The 16,405-nt window shown below is 55.0% G+C and overlaps 2 protein-coding genes across 2 annotated transcripts; both read left to right on the top strand.

The window, feature by feature from the left end:
- Window positions 1–961: 961 nt before the first annotated feature.
- On the top strand, window positions 962–10,592 carry ATN1 (atrophin 1). Its single transcript, XM_082480954.1, has 9 exons — window positions 962–1,003; window positions 1,190–1,327; window positions 2,126–2,239; window positions 3,509–5,544; window positions 5,781–6,003; window positions 6,113–6,830; window positions 8,104–8,247; window positions 8,524–8,704; window positions 9,288–10,592. The coding sequence occupies exons 1-9, from the start codon at window positions 977–979 to the stop codon at window positions 9,319–9,321; spliced, it is 3,615 nt and encodes a 1,204-aa protein (XP_082337080.1). The 5' UTR covers window positions 962–976; the 3' UTR covers window positions 9,322–10,592.
- Window positions 10,593–11,221: 629 nt separating this feature from the next.
- LOC309686736 (protein C10) lies at window positions 11,222–12,097 on the top strand. Its single transcript, XM_082499483.1, has 3 exons — window positions 11,222–11,383; window positions 11,468–11,644; window positions 11,745–12,097. Exons 1-3 carry the CDS (start codon window positions 11,329–11,331, stop codon window positions 11,891–11,893), a joined length of 381 nt encoding a protein of 126 aa, XP_082355609.1. The 5' UTR covers window positions 11,222–11,328; the 3' UTR covers window positions 11,894–12,097.
- The last annotated feature ends 4,308 nt before the right edge of the window (window positions 12,098–16,405 follow it).

Raw genomic sequence — 16,405 nt, 5'->3', positions numbered from 1 at the left:
GTGTAAGGAAGTACTCCGCATCTCTGGGCACGACTGTTAGGTGATAAAGAGACGCAGTCCAGTGTATGGGGAAGGAGACCTAGGCAGGCACTCTGAGCTAAACAGAGTCGATTCTGTTTGCATCATGCAAAAATCAAAGCTAACTGTGTTTTCTCGCACCTATTTGTGTACCTTGGACGCTGAACAGCCTGAGCAAGGCTTGTCACATTTTCTGCGTAACGTGCTGGTGCACGTGTGCATGTGCATATGCTCCGGAGAGGGCAGGGCTGTATGATACCCCTTCAGCAAAGGCCACTGGGGCTCATTGTGCAGAGCTAGCTAAGGACAGCACATGGCCAGTTAAGGATGGTGTAATTTACTGCACTGACAACAAGTGCAAAGAAGAACTTAGGAAGTCAGAGAAGTTGTCATTAGGAACATTCCCATTAAGCACTTTCCTGTTATTTTTTCCCCGCCCTCTGTCTCTGAAAATGAAATAAAGAAGGAAATGGAAATACTAAAATGGTTTCAGAGGACAATCAACATACTGACAACCATTCCTCCCTGCTTCCTCCAAAAAATTGGAGGGCTGCCTGACTTGCATTGTGTGGGTATCTCTCCCAGAAATTGGAAATCAGATGTGACAGTGGCCAAATCTTTCCCCGCTCTGCTGGGGAAGTTTATTGCATTTTTGGTAAAGATCCTTGCATCTGTAAATAATAGTTAAGGAAACAGTAATAATTTTGTCATGTTTCTGTAGCAGACTGCAAAAGGATGTCCCACAATCCACTCACTCTTTCTCCCCTCTCATCTCCTTGTCTGCCTTTCAGGATTCACTGCGATTTTGTTGCGTTGCTGGTGTAAGCCACCCGTTCAGAAGAACTGCTCTTGCCTGTCTCTGCCTCCCCGGGAACAGCCGAAGGGGGGTGCAGAGTGATAAAAATTTATGTTTTCATCAAGCCGGGCCAAGGAGAATGGGGGTCCCACACCCAAAAGAATGAAGACGCGACAGAACAAGGACTCGGTACGTGAGATGGGAGAGGTGGGATGGGACACTGTAGCCAAACTGGAGCTGTGGGTTGGGACTGAGGCTCACAGCAAAGCTGGTGGACATGAGTTGGGCATAGTGGAGTGCCAGGGGTTCGGGGGCTTTGGGAGGCTGGGGACAGGGTGATGCAAAGCAGGACTGATCCAGTGATCCCTCTCTTAGATGTCAATGCGGAGTGGACGGAAGAAAGAGACTCCAGGGCCCCGAGAGGAGCTCAGGTCACGGGGTCGAGCTTCCCCCGGGGGGGTCAGCACCTCCAGCAGCGATGGCAAGGCTGAGAAATCCCGACAAGCGACAAAGGTAGTATAAGCTAGTACACGAGCGTGGGGTGCCCAAGGACTGCCCAGACCGGGTAGGATCTGTTTGGGGATCCAGGGATGCAGACCAGAAGGGATCCATTGAGGAACCCGTGCTGGGTTGGCTGTCTGGAATGAGTGGGATCACAGAATCACAGAATGGTCAGGGTTGGAAGGGACCTCTGGAGATCATCTAGTCCAACCTCCCTGCCAGAGCAGGGTCACCTACAGCAGGTTGCACAGGATAGCAGCCAGGGGGGTTTTGAATGTCTCCGGGGTGAGAGACTCCACCACCTCTCTGGGCAGCCTGTTCCAGTGCACCCTCAAAGTAAAGAAGCTCCTCCTCATGTTAAGATGGAACTTCCTATGTTCATGTTTGTGCCCGTTACCTCTCGTCCTATCACTGGGCACCACTGAAAAAAGACTGTTGCCACCCCCCTGGCACCCTCCCTTTAAGTATTTATAAGCATTAATGAGATCCCCCCTCAATCTTCTTTTCTCTAGACTAAAAAGATCCAAGTCCCTCCGTCTTTCCTCATAGGAGAGATGTTCTAATCCCTCTTTCCTCTCATCCTCAGCATCTTGCACTTCCCATCATCTCCCAAGAACCAGTCTTCAGTCTCACCAGCCCTGTTGAGGGCTAATTTTTGCCATATTCTGGCTCAGTGTTGCACTGTGGAGCTCTTGCAACATGCATGCTGTGGTGACAGTGTCTCCCCTGCTGCAGTCTGTGAAGGCCTGGCAGGGTGGGAAGGTTCCCTGTGACCCTCCCACCTCCCTGTTCTTCTTCTTTGCCTTGCAGAAAGGCCGGGTGGAGGAATCCTGCACCCCCAAGGGCAGCAAGCAGAGCCGAACAGAAGAGATCTCGGAGAGTGAAGGGGAGGATACCAATGCTCCCAAAAAAACCAAAACAGAGGTGAGTTGTCCCTGCTGTGATTTCTGGCATGTCCTGGGTCCAGGTCAAAGGAATCTCCCATTCCCTACCCATGCTGCTCACAACTGCCCAGCTTGAGGTTCCTGCTGCTCGGGAGCCCTGGCACCTTGGGTTTCACACTGCAGCTCTTCCAACCTAAATGGCATCTGCCTGGCTACAAAAACGCCACCAGGAGTGATGCCTGAGCAGATGGAGGCTCTCAGTCTCTTTTGCCTTGTCTGGAGGGGACTGCCATGTTCTGGGAGCTGGGCATGTGCTCTGCCTTTCCTGGCTCAGTGCCAAAAGCCTGTCTCTGCGAGCAGCTGCCGGTCAGGTTAGACTTACCTTCTTTTGCTCCCCCAAAGCAGCGTGAAACCGAGGTGCTTAAGTCATGGTGGGGTCTGGGTGATGGTTGTGTGAAACCTGCTCATGTGCACGCTCTGCAGGGTTGTGGCAGGACTCCTCCAAATGCCGACAGCACCAGGTTGGATCGGTGGTCAGGCAGTTGTAGGAAGGCTCTTGTGCTTCTCGGTTCCCTGTTAGCCTGTTCAGGCAACTGGCCTTAAAGGCAGGCAAACGTGGGGATGTTTGCTTGTGTTATGAGGTCACTGTAATTAAACCACTGTGGTTACACCTATGTGATTTCTCCGTGTGGACACTGTTCAGCTCAACACTGATCTTTTTTCAGTTTAGCCTCTCTTGTAAGCCCCGAGGCGCAAGACTGGCACTTATTTATTGTCCATACTAACTGTTGAATCACTGAAGCTTCATTGCCTGAGGTGAGAGTTGGTGGGGAGGAGCAGGGATTGGGAAGCACAGGGGAAACTCCGGGAGGTAAGGAGCGGGGTACTGAGAGGGGGCCTGAGAGGAGCGGGTCCCCTTGCCTGGGGAGAGCTTTGCAGGGACAAGAAAAGTGATTCTGGGTCTGGGGGCTGTGCTGGGCCATGCTGGTTGCACTGTGGTGCGTGCTGCTCCATGCCACCTGGTGGTATCATCCCCTGGCCAATGGCCCATCACTGGTGGTGGTGGTGCTAGCACCTTTTGTATCTAGTCACTCTCAACCTTGTCTCTAACAGTTCCCTGCCCTCCCTTGCTGCCTCTGTAGGCAAGGTACCATACCTCGCTAGATGATGTCTCCTTCCTTCTTTGGGGTTTTCTAGTGCTGGGGCTGGCAGAGAAAGGTCAGAAAGCAAGTTCTCTGGGAACTTGAAATGTGGCGTTCATGGTCTGGGAAGCCACATAATGCCTCCCTCCTCCTTCTTCCTACTTCAGGAGTTGCCTTGTCCTCCATCCCCATCCGATGTTGACAGCCTTGATGGCCACAGCTTCAACGATGAGATGAGCAGTGACCCACGGGACATTGATCAGGATAACCGGAGCACCTCACCCAGTGTCTACAGCCCTGGCAGCGTGGAGAATGACTCCGATTCCTCCTCTGTGCTCTCCCAGGGGCCGTCTCACTCCTACCACCACCCTCCGCTCTTCCCCCAGAGCCCACCGGTAGCTCCCCCTCCGGACAGCCTGGCCCGTCCACCCGAGCCTGGCTTTGGGCTCCCAGGCGAGGTGCACCCCCAGGGACCCCCCGCAGGGAGCTACCACTCCCAGCTGGAGGGTCAGGCCTCCCGAATTTTCCAGGCTCAAGCCCCTCAGACACCCACTGCCTCCTCTTCCTCCTCTGCTGTTGCTGCCCCTTCCGCTCCCCCTTCCTCCTCCTCCTCCTCCTCCTCTTCCTCTTCTTCCTCCTCCTCCTCCTCTACCCATGCTCCTCTTTACCCTACTGCCAACGTGGTCCAGGTTGGGGCCAAAATTGCCGGTGGAGTGGGGGGGCTCCCAGCACCAGGGGGTCGCGAGCAGACCCTCAGCGCCAAGCACAATCCGCCACCCACCACCCCCATCTCGCTGGCGTCGGTGGTCGGGGGGCTCCCCCCTCAAAAGACGCCCCCAGCCAACCCTCCAGCCGCCCCCCCAGCTTCGGCCCCTTCCTTCCCCCACGTCTCAGCCAACCTGCCTCCCCCGCCGGCCCTGCGGCCCCTCAACAACGCGGTGGCCGCCTCCAGCTCCCCGGGGATGGTGGGGCAGGCCCTGGGCGGCCACCTGCCCTCACCCCACGGCATGGGACAGGACAAGGCACCGGCCCTGGCCCCCTCCCGCTACCCCTACGCCCCTCCACCGCTGCCGCCCTCCAGCTCTTCGGCCCAGTACCCCCCACCTGCCCCGGGCCAGCCCCTGCCCAGCTACAGTGCCTCCTATGGCCACTCTTTCCCCCCTCCCAGCGGCCTCTCGGTCTCCAGCCAGCCCCCCAAGTACACCCAGCCCTCCCTCCCCTCCCAGCCCGTCTGGAGCCAGGGGCCACCCCCCTACAGCCGCCCCCTGGGCAACGCCGCCGGCTCCCACCCTGCCGCCCCCTTCCCCGGCCAGCCCCCCCATCACCAGCAGCCGCCCCAGCAGCACCACCACGGCCATGGGAGCGGCGGGGGGGTCTCCCCAGCGGCCGCAGCTCCCCCTCAGCCCCCCGGGGGTTACCCCCACGGCCTGGAGTCAAACAGCCATCACCCATCCCATGCCACCTACGGGCTGCGCCTCTACCCTCCCCACAGCCAGGCTGCCTACAGCCAGGCTCCCTCGGCTGCCGCTGCAGCCCCCTCTTCCTCCTCCTCCTCCTCCTCTTCTTCCTCCTCTTCTTCCTCTTCCTCCTCCTCCTCCTCCTCCGCAGCCTCTTCCCAGGGAAGCTACCCCAGCATGTGCGCTCACCCCCCAGGGCAGAGTCCTGCCACCTACACCTTCCCCCCGCCGCCGCCCCCCTCCCCTGCCCATGGGGCCGGCCCTCCGGTCACCTCTGCTGCCACCACCCTCTCCACTGTCATCGCCACCATGGCCTCCCCCTCCACAGCCCCTTACAAGACGGTCTCGCCCCCAGTACCCCCCTCGGCTGTGGCCCCCTACGGGAAGAGGGCAGCTTCCCCTGTCCCCACCTTTCAGCCCCCAGCCCCCTACAAGCCGGGCTCACCCCCGGCTTCCTCAGCCGCCCCTTTCCGGGCAGCCACCCCTCCTGGCTACCGGGTGGCCTCCTCCCCTGTGGCAGGGGGCTACAAAGCTCCCTCGCCTGCCCCCTCTGCCCCACCACCCCTCCCGGGGAGCATGGCCGCCCCGGCCCCACCACCGCCCCCACTCCCCCTCAGCGCCGCACAGATCAAGCAGGAGCCGTCGGAGGAGTACGAGCCCCCTGAGAGCCCTGTGCCGCCTGCTCGCAGCCCCTCGCCGCCCCCCAAGGTGGTGGATGTGCCCAGCCACGCCAGCCAGTCAGCCAGGTAAGGGGTGGCTGGGGGCGGGGGGGTAGCCTGGGGGGTGTCCCCATGCTGGGGAGGTGTGTGTGGGGCAGGGAAGGGGAGGTCACCCCAAGTGTGGGGTGCAGCTGCACCCTTTTGTCTTCTCCATTGATGCTCTTTCCCACAGTGCCGGGTTCGGCTTTGCCTGCCCCTGTCCCCATCCCCGTCCCTGCCCTCCAGCCCCTTCTGCGCTGACAGGCTTTGCCTCTTGCCCCCAGATTCAACAAACACCTGGACCGCGGCTTCAACTCCTGCTCCCGCACGGACCTGTACTTTGTGCCCCTCGATGGCTCCAAGCTGGCCAAGAAGAGGGCAGACTTGGTGGAGAAAGTGCGGCGAGAGGCTGAGCAGAAGGCACGGGAAGAGAAGGAGCGGGAACGGGAGCGGGAGCGGGAGAAGGAGCGGGAGCGGGAGAAGGAGCGGGAGCTGGAGAGGAGCGTGGTAGGTCCGGCAATCCCACAACTGTGGGCGCAGCAGGGGCGAATGCTTGAGGACCCCATCAGCTGCTCCCTGCTGGGACCCTGACACTAGTCTCTCTGCTCTCTTGCAGAAGATGGCCCAGGAGGGACGGCCAGTGGAGTGCTCGTCCCTCGGGCCGGTTCCCCACCGCCCCTCCTTTGAGCAGGGCAGTGCCGTAGCAACTGTTCCCCCATACCTGGGCCCCGACACCCCAGCACTGCGCACCCTCAGCGAATATGCACGGCCCCACGTCATGTCCCCCAGTAACCGCAACCACCCGTTCTACGTGCCGCTGGGTGCAGTCGACCCGGGCTTGCTGGGGTACAACGTGCCGGCCATCTACAGCAGTGATCCAGCGACACGGGAGCGAGAGCTGAGGGAGCGGGAAGCCCGTGAACGAGACCTGAGGGATCGGGACCTGCGTGAACGTCTCAAGCCCGGATTTGAAGTCAAACCAGCTGAGTTGGAGCAGCTCCACGCTGTGCCAGCTGCTGCCATGGATCCATTCCCACGCCACGGCGGGCTGAGTCTGCAGACAGCCCCCGGCCTTCATCCCGCTTTTCCCTTCCACCCAGGGCTGGGCCACTTGGAGCGGGAGAGGCTGGCGCTGGCAGCTGGCCCAACCCTTCGTCCCGACATGTCCTACGCCGAGCGCTTGGCGGCTGAGCGCCAGCACGCCGAGCGGGTGGCTGCTCTCAGCAACGACCCTCTGGCCCGGCTGCAGATGCTCAATGTGACACCTCATCACCATCAGCATTCCCACATCCACTCCCACCTCCATCTTCACCAGCAGGATGCCATACATGCAGGTAAGGACCCCACGGTGGTGGTGCCCTGCTCTCCCTCCTACTGTGCCTTCCTTGTGCTCCCACCCTCTGGACCTGGGGAAGCCCAGAAGCTGCTGAGACTAGACTTTGAGGCCCTAGATCCACCTCTTCAGCCGGAAGAGGTCAACATCGTGGTCGTTCAGCCTTGCCCTCGCTCCCATCCCACCAAAGACACTGACATTTGTTGCAAGTATCGGGACATCTGTGAGTGTGCTGCTTAGTGGCGAGCAGAGTTGTTTGCACCATGTCCTTTAGTTATGGATCTCTGGGGTCCCACTGGCTACCAGGGTGACTATGGACTGTGTCCCTCGCACTGTGGTCTGCAGAGGGAGTGGGAGCCCTGCTAACAACAGTTTTGACAGTATCCTTAGGACTAATGAAATGTTGGTTCTCTAGTTTTTTCCTGTGGAAATGTTGGTTCTCTAGTTTTTTGCTGCGGATGGTGGGATGGAACGGGAGAGAAGATGGGCTAGTTGTAAGGAACTGGAGGCTGCTGCCCTTCAGAATTGGGTGGTGGTCCCTTCCATTCCCACATCCTACAGGAAAGCAAAGTAAAAAGATGTTTAGGGATGAAAATCTTGGGGAAGCAAAGCCCAAATTACAATACAAACTACAAGAAGTGCTGTGCCTGCTTAGGTGCTGTGAGCAGTCAGTGGGATCTAGTGGCAGTCACAGACAGACATTCCCTTTAAGCAGCCACAACTACTTAGAGGTGGTATCAGGTACAAATGAATGTCCGTTCCCCCACACTCTGTATCTGGGCACCTCTGACAGTGAGTCCAAAACACTGGGAAAAGCAGTTTTCGTGTAAATAGTATCTTGCATCTCTTAGCCTTGGGTAGCACTTGCAAACTTGAGTGTCTGGCACTGAGTACCTGTGCTGGATGAGACCTGGAAATGGAAGCACCCAATATGAGTATACATAGGAATTACAGCCAGGGTGGCAGATGGGTACAATACTGGGTACAGACATGATTGCAGAGCAGGTCCTTGCAGAATTGACTTTAAAGTGCAGTACTTCTCCCCAAGGAGTGTAGGGACAGAGCTATGCCAGACTGGTTCTGGGAAATTCAGCACTGGCAAAAAGAATAACACTTAGCAGCACATGGTACTGTGTTGCCAAGCCTTGAAATCATTCCATCCCTAACAAACGCTGACCTTCTCCACTTCTTTTTTTGTTGTGCTTTGTGCCTTTCTCCATGTTACCTCTTAACAAAGCACGGGACAGTTATCTTGTGATGTCTTTTCTTCCCAGCCTCGGCCTCTGTTCACCCTCTTATTGACCCACTCGCCTCGGGATCACATCTCACCCGGATACCATACCCAGCTGGAACCATCCCCAACCCTCTCCTGCCTCACCCTCTACACGAGAATGAAGTGCTGCGCCACCAGCTTTTTGGTAAGGATGCTCACAGGGTCTGCTGACCGTCTCTGAAGAGCGTCAGCAGAACTCCAAGGGACAGGATGGTCATGAGGGGTCACAGGACCAAACTGAGGTCTATTAAACAGAGCTCTGGCTTGGCAGACCTACACTGTCAGGGGATGAGCAAGTCCTGCACACAGGCAGGGCTGGGGAAGGAAATGCAGTAGAGTCTTGGCTGAGCTATGGGGCCATGGGTGAGGATGGAGCTGTTCCATTAACTCATTTGTTCTCTTGTTTCGTCTTTGGCTGCAGCTGCACCCTACAGGGACCTGCCAGGCTCTCTCTCCGCACCCATGTCAGCAGCACATCAGCTCCAGGCCATGCACGCACAGTCAGCTGAGCTGCAGCGCCTGGCCCTGGAACAGCAGCAGTGGCTTCACGCCCATCACCCTCTGCACGGAGTGCCGCTCCCGACGCAGGAGGATTACTACAGGTGCATGGACCAGTGCTCTCTCTGCGGCCCTGGGCGAGCAGACCGCTCTGTTCTCATAAGTACAGCTCCAGGCCCAGCCCTGGGCCTGGGGGTGGCAGAGGCGGTGGGGACAGGGAAGTGTTGCCCCTGGAGTGGGTGATTTGGCCTGAGCCCACTCCTGGGAGCAGGGGATGTCTTGCCACTGAGGTACAGCTGGGGTTGGCCACCAGGAAGGTCATTCTTGACAAGTGGCTGTTTGGTGGCTAATCTCATGTGGAGCGTCAGCTCCTTTCTTCTGGGGAGGGGGTAAACTTGCATGTTTCACGCATGCTAATACAGTTGTGACTGATACCCCTGCCAAAATGCCAAACATTGGCAAGGGTTGAATGCTTTTGCCAAGATGAGGCTCTCACAAGTGCGTGGGGAAGCACATTGGGAAAGAGAGAGGTGCAATGTTGTACCTTCTTGATAGCATCTCTTACTTCAAGGATTTCCAAAACTTTTCCAAGCCAGCAGCATGGGTCTAGACTAACAAAAGGCAGTAAGAGACACTCAGTTGCCTCCTTCTGTCTCACAATCACCTTGTTCATCTTCTTTATCCTAGCCACCTGAAAAAAGAAAGTGACAAACCCCTTTAAATGGACTTCTACTGTCAATGTGACATCATCATGTCTTTCTCTCAAGAGGAGCAATCAATCAACCAAATCCTGGGGGAGGGGAAGCGGCAGAGTGACACATCCTGATCCCACCATGCAGTAGAGCGCAAGAGAAGACGGGACAAGAAGTACAGGATGGCATCCTGGGAGCAGAAGGTGGAGGAGAGAAAATGGGGAGGGACTGAAACACCACTAACGGACATGAAACGATCGGTACGTGATTTCAGCAGAGCTCTGAAGAAAACAGAATCAGCATTGCACAGAGCTCAAAAAGACAAAGACTGATGTGAATCCAGGGTGGCAGCAGCTCCATCCTTTGTTTTGGGGCAACAGTTGCATTGAATAAGAAGCGCAGAGCATTGCAGGACTTCGTGTACAGGGTGCTGCTGCCTTTTCTGCTTCTGCGAGGAGGAAGTGTGGCCAAGAAGTAACTTAAAACCCAACAGCGCCTTTTTTTTCACGATGCTTCCTCACACCCCACGCCCCACCCTCCCCCCTTTAGGTGTAAGATACTGCTTAGCGATACGGAAAAGCAACGTGGAACTTTTTCAGATGAGACGGAGCGGCTTCCCATTCTCCGACATCCCTTCAGATGCAAACAAAGCGTGACGGGACCCCTTCAGAAGCGGCCCCTCCTGCCTGTGGAGGGCCTGGTCCCAGCCATGGGGGGGTGCAAAGCACCGCAAAGACTTGGTTGGCAAAGGTAGTGGCTGTGCTTTCCCCTGGGCTGGCGGGAAGGGGGACAGCCACTGGGTGCAAAGCACCGGGAGACTTGTTTTCCAGACCGCCATCAATCAATCCATCAGTCACCACCGCGGCCCCCTTTGAGCCCGGCGGGGAGAGCCGATGTGGCTGAGCCGACTGCGTCCCGGGACTATCTTTATAAGATGGCGGCTGCCCCTTTCCCCCTCACCCATTCTAATTGATGTACTTTAACTCATGCACATCCTATTAGACGTGGCAGTTTTATGTAGCAACTTGTGACTCCCTTGCCCCCCTGCGTGCGTGTCTGATTTCACAGTTGTATCTCTCGATTGGTCCCCGTATATATATATATATATTTACTTAACCATTAAAAAGGAAAAAAAAAGCAACCAACAACCCAGCTATGGAAAAAAAAAACCCACCCAAACGAAGTTCCCCACGCACTCCCAAGCCCCATCACGCATTCTAATAATTTATATATATAAATATATATATGAAGCTCTTAAAAAAGGAAAAAAGAAAAACACAAACAAACAAACAAACAAAAAAAAGACCCTTCCAGAAACAGACTCCGTTGTGTTCCTTTCTTTTTACCGGGGGCCAGGAGGGGACCTGGCCATGCGGGGCCGCGGGACCGGGCACAAACACACACTGGGCGGGGGAGGGTGTGTGTGGGGGCGTGCGTGTGTGTGAAAACCGGAGTTGCTGGCGAGCCGGTACCCGCCGCAGGGCTGCTGCGAGCGGGCGCTGCCTCAGGTGAACGCCGGTGAGGGGGCCCCGCCGGCGGACGCTGCCCCTGTTGAGGGACCGCTCCCAGCAGCCCCCGCGGCGGCGGCGGCAACGGAAGGCCCGCCCCCGTCGCGCGGAGCTGGGCGGGGCGTGAGCGCTGCAGAACCAATGGGAATCGGCTTATCTGCATACCGCCCTAATGGCGGGGCCGTGCCCGGCTTTGTGGCGGCTGCCGCCGCTGCCGTGCCATGGCGGGCCGGTGACGGGGCTGAGCGGTGGGCGCGGGGTCGGGGTTTAAGAGGAGAGCCGGTCTAAGGCAGGAATGGCCCTCGCCCTCACCTAGGGGTGGGTCGGCCCGGGTGCGGTCCGGGCCGGGCCCCATTTTCCTTAGTGATTTCAGCTCTTTTAGTATTTGTCCAGCAGGTTTCCCGCCGAGCGGGAAGCCTCACCATTAGTGCCAATAGAAGGGAGATGCGTGGATTGTGCGTGCGCGAGGAGAAGGGAGGGGTGGGGCTACCGTGAAGGACCAGAGGCGCGGACGCCCCGCCGGGCCTCATGGCGGCGTCAGCCCAGGCCCCGGCGGCGGCGCTGACCGCGGAACAGGCTAAGGGTGAGTTGGGGGTTTTTATAAGCGGGTGGCTCCGGTACCCCTGGCGGGCATATTGACTGATGCTCGCGCGCCCCTGTGCCGCAGCGGTGCTGGCTGAGGTGATCAAGGCCTTCGGTGCGCCGGAGAACGCGCAGCGCATGGAGGAGGCGCGGGACAATGCCTGCAACGACATGGGCAAGATGCTGCAGTTCCTCCTGCCCGTGGCCACCCAGATCCAGCAGGACGTGATCAAAGCCTACGGCTTTAGCAACGACGGCGAAGGTGGGTTGTCGTCCCCCGGCCAGGCGGGGAGCTTCGAGCCCGCCGAGGGGGTGACGGCGGCGGGCGGGCGGGAGCTCTCTTCCCAGCCGGTGTCTTGCAGGGGTCCTGAAGTTCGCCCGGCTGATCAAGTCCTACGAGTCGCAGGACCCGGAGATCGCCAGCATGTCGGGCAAGCTGAAGGCCATGTTCCTGCCGCCCATGACGCTGCCGCCGCACGGGGCCGGGACCGGCGGAGTGGCCACCTCCTGAGACCGCGGACCTCGCCTGCCCCGCTGCGTGGCGGAGCTGTGGCCCGGGGCTGTGCTGCCGAGGTGTGGGTCCTGTCAGCCCTGGGGATGGAGGACTTGAAAAAGGGAGATGCTGCCCTGAAAGGAATGGGCTGCTTCGTGCATGCTTGTGTGTCTGCTCGTGAATAAAAAAATGTCTTGAAAATGCCCATGTTTTATGGATGCATGTGAGCTCAGCGGTGCTCCTCAGGCACAGATGTTTCTCTGTGGTGCAGAGGCAGGTACAGCAGTGCCCACCTCACGCCTGGTGAAGCCTGCGCTAGCATTCTGAGGGGCCCAGTATGTACAAAGTTCTGCAAAAAGGCAATTGCTTATGCAAGCCTTGGTGTGAAGCCCTGGGACTTGGATATCAAAGTAACTTGGTTTGGTTTGGTTTGGTTTGGTTTTTTAACATTTCAAGAGACACTAAGTCCTAAGAGCAAGCATTTACAAAATGCTATTTGAAACATGTTAGGTAATGTGTCCCTAAACACAATCAAGGGCTGTTCAGCAAGTGCCATAAGTACTGTGACCCCCTGTCCCCAGCAGGGCTGGCACAGTGAACTCACTCCTACCACTGGTGCCGTGGCTGCATTGTTTTTTGGGCTGAATGTGCCATCAAACAAGTCAGCCCTAATGGAAAAAGGTGCTAGAGAGATGCATCAGGGAGCGGCACAGTGTGGGAGGGCTGGGCTTGCCCCGTTTGACTGCAGCCTGGGTTAGAAGAACATAATCTAAAAGTATATATTGTGTCTTCTGGGACTGAAGCGAGACAAACCTAGCAGAGCAGCTTCGTTCCAGTGTGAGGTTTTGTGTTTCTGGCTTGATTCAAAGGAAGGGGCTTCAGCTATGTCTGCTTGTAGCTTCCTGGCCAGCGTGCCTGTTGCCCTTGGAAGTGTTGAGGTCTTTGGGGAGAGCGACGGGCACCAGGGTGGCAGGGCTGGGTGTGAAGAAACAGGGTAGGGTAGGGAGAGCAGGGAGCTGTGAGCCAGGTGTTAGAGGGCTGCATCCGCTTTTGCCTTCTGTGCCTCTCAGTTACAAACCAGGCAGGAATGTAGCCAGCGAGGGCGTGAGCTTAGTGGATAGGAGGCAGGAAGAGCTGTCAGTCCCTTCCGTCTCCATCCACCTCTCCCAGCTTGGCCTTGGCCTTCCCCCACCCCTCTAATTATTCATTAACTACAGCCCAGGAAGTGCTTTGCAAATGGTGAAAATTAAGCCCTCTGCCTGAGGCCTGCGGTTTGCCTGGCCTGGAGCTACCTCCTCCTTGGTCTGCCTAGGAACAGGGCAGAGTTTGGGACTGTGCCTGTGCGGATCCTACACAGGTGAGTCACGAGAGGTGCTGCAGCCCCAGCTGCTCCTCCAGAGCCGTGGCACTCACCGCCATGAGCAGCCAGCCCTGTTGGGAGGGTGTGAGTCCACCCCTCCTCTGTCAAGGTCTTTGATCTCTCTCCCAAGTCCGTCTCAAGATACTGTCTTGATAATTCCAATCTTGCTTTACTTTCTTTAGTAGGACGCCCCCGGTTAAGGGCTGTGGTACTTCGTCCACCAGCTGCTGTCAGTCGCTTATCAGTGGGGATCTGGGAGTCAAGATCCTGATGCCATCCTGTGGGTGAGTGCTGTGAACGCTAGTTAGGGGGAGAAAACAAGAGTCGTTGGTGAGAAAAATGAAAATACTGGCAGTAGGCATCAGGCACAGAAGAGGAAAAAAAACCCATCTTCTAATAAGAGCTACAGGATAGCTGAGAACTGGAGTTCGTAGTGGTTTAGATTGTTACTGCCATTAATGTTGCTCCTTCTCACTTCCATAAAGAACAAACAGGATTTGCCATGCCCCGTCCGCTCCAGTTACTCTGCCAGCCCTGCAGCTGCATCTCTGAGTGGTTTTGTGCAGAGAGAGGTCAGGTGGCCGACCCTTTTTAATCCTGGTTATTTCTTGGCTTGCTACAGCCTTTATAGCCCTTTATGGAACAGCAGGACATAAAATCTGCAGTCAGTCCAAATGGGTGCTCAACCCTGGGAACTGCAGTGGTGTGGTGTAAGGAAATGGGATTTGCACTAACATTACTCTGTGGTAAGGATCTGGGTGACCACAGTAGTCCAGCACTGTCCTGGGGTCTCATGGCCTGACAGAGAGCTTGGGCAAGTCACAGGAAGATGGTCCGTCTGCCCATTCCACAAGCCCATGTGGCATTCACTCTGCACTAGCAACTGAACTACGGTGCAGTTCTGTGCTGAACCGCAAAACCTCCTGTCTAAGGTCAGCTCAGTGCTGAGAATTAGAAGTGACATATGCAATGCCAATTCTCAAAAAGGGCTCCAGATGGGACACCTTAAATGTGCGGGAAGCATGGAACAAGAAAGTTGGTATCTGGGTAAGAGAGTAGGCAGTGTAATGGAGAAAGCAATGAGTGAAATATCGAGTCAGCATCTGCTTTTGTAAAGGCAAGTCCTGTCTTGTAAAAACGAGTTTTTTGAGGGACTTGGCAGGCTTGGGAATAAGGGAGGTTTGGCTGATACAGTTTTCTTGGATTTCCAAAAAAATGATTTGACAAGATTTTCTCATCAAAGTCTTTAAATAAAGCTAAAGGCATAAGAAAGAAGACGATGTTTTTCTCAGGTAAAGAATTAGTAGAAAGTAGGAAATGGAAGGTGGGAACAAACATCCTGTTTTTACGGCAAAGGTATCTCATTGATGAGATTACAGGGGCCTAATCTAAAATATATGCTGTTCCGTATATTCCTACATGACTTGGAAATAGAGCTTGTATGGTGAGGTGAGAAAATTGGCTGATGGTAGAAAGTTATTCAGGATAATGGGGTGGGAGCTGACTGTGAATAATTGCAGAAGGACCTTATGATAATGAATGAGTGGGCAATAGAACAGCAGATTAAATATAAATATAGGCATATGTAAAACAATGTTCATGGAGAAAAATAACTCAAAATTTACATATAAAACAATGAACAGTGAACTAATCATAACTTCTCTGGAGTAAAACTGTGATCATATGTAAGTCCATGCAATTGTTAGCTTAATGCTTGGCTGTGGTGAACAAATAGCAGAAATCATCACTGTGTCTCTCTTTATATATATATGTCTATGTCTCATCAGCATCCTGAGCACTGCAGTTATGTGCCACCCTTCACCCTTATTTCCAAAACAATACAACAGGGTTGGAAACATCTCAGAAAGAGATAGCAAAGATGATCAGAGGTGTAGAAAAGCTCTGTATGAAGAACACCTAAATAGGGTTGGAGTCTGCAGCCTGGCAAAGACCTGAGGATGGATATGGATGTTATGGGTCCAGTTCAGAGGGGGTGAATAAGAATCAGTTGTTGATTTTTCTGTCTTTACAACAACCAGATGTTAATGAAAATGGGCAGGGAGCAGGTTATGAGCAAGCCAAAGGAGGAGGTGTTTCTGTAGCTGAGCAGTGACGCTAAGTTTGTTACGGATTTGACGGTTGACTCTACAAGTAGCTGCAAACAGAGACTTAGGGAGTACAGAAGAAAACTCTATACACAGCCTGTTCTACTCTTCCTTCGACAACCATTTTGACTCCTGGATCACCTAGTCCAACGCCCTGCTCACAGCAGAGCTAACCCCAAAGCTATATCAGATTGCTCAGAGCCTTGTTGGGGTGAGCCCTGAACATCTCCAAGAGTGAACATCTGAGCCTCCCTGGGGGACCTGTGGCAATTGCTGAACTGCCCTTGGGGGGGAGCGAGTGTGCAATTTTTCCTGACACCTAATCAGAATTTCCCTTGCTGCAAGTTATACCTGTAGCCTCTTGTCCTTTTGCTGTGTGCCGCAAAGAAGAATGTGGCTCTAGAACCTCCCGTCCCCCTCTGGGTAGTCTCAGACAGACATTAAATCCCTCCTTAAGCATCTTTTCTCCAAGACAAACAAACTCATCTTCCTCCGTCTCTGCTGTGCTCCAGGCTCCTCACCACCTCAGTGGCCTTATGCTGGATTCTGGCCAGTTTCTCTGTGTCTCTTTTACAGTAGTCCAGATGTGGGTGTCTTTTAATTAGCTGTTTCATTTATCTTCGCCTCTAAATTTGTTTCTGTGCTAGCTGTGGCTTGGGTCCACAAAGGATTTACAAGATGAGGTTCTACCATCTGTGTTGTACTGAAAGCCAAACAACAGCGTCAGAGAAGTCTCTTTGCTGAAATCTCTTGACCTGTTAATTATATTAAGAAAGTATTTTAGTGGCTCGATTATAGTCTGCTGTTGCATGCTGCAGACATTTGGGAGAGCAACCTCAAAGATACCAACCAATTGCTTCTCTACTGTGGTATTTCCCTCCCTTACCAGCAGGAGCTCCACACTGGTAGTTTTTAATTAGATGGCCCAGATCAAAAGACACCAAGGCAGCTGTGTGCATCCCGTCCTCTACCGAGCTGAAAGCAACCGCAAGTATAAATTCATTCTGCAAATTATGTGATTTGGGATTTGTATCCACACAAATACTGACACGTGGGTTACACTGC

Source organism: Vanellus vanellus (assembly GCF_965231255.1).
Source record: "Vanellus vanellus genome assembly, chromosome: 1".
In the NCBI taxonomy this organism is placed as follows: domain Eukaryota; kingdom Metazoa; phylum Chordata; class Aves; order Charadriiformes; family Charadriidae; genus Vanellus; species Vanellus vanellus.
The sequence above is the reverse complement of the archived record's forward strand: the minus strand, read 5'-3'. Positions and strand labels throughout refer to the sequence as shown.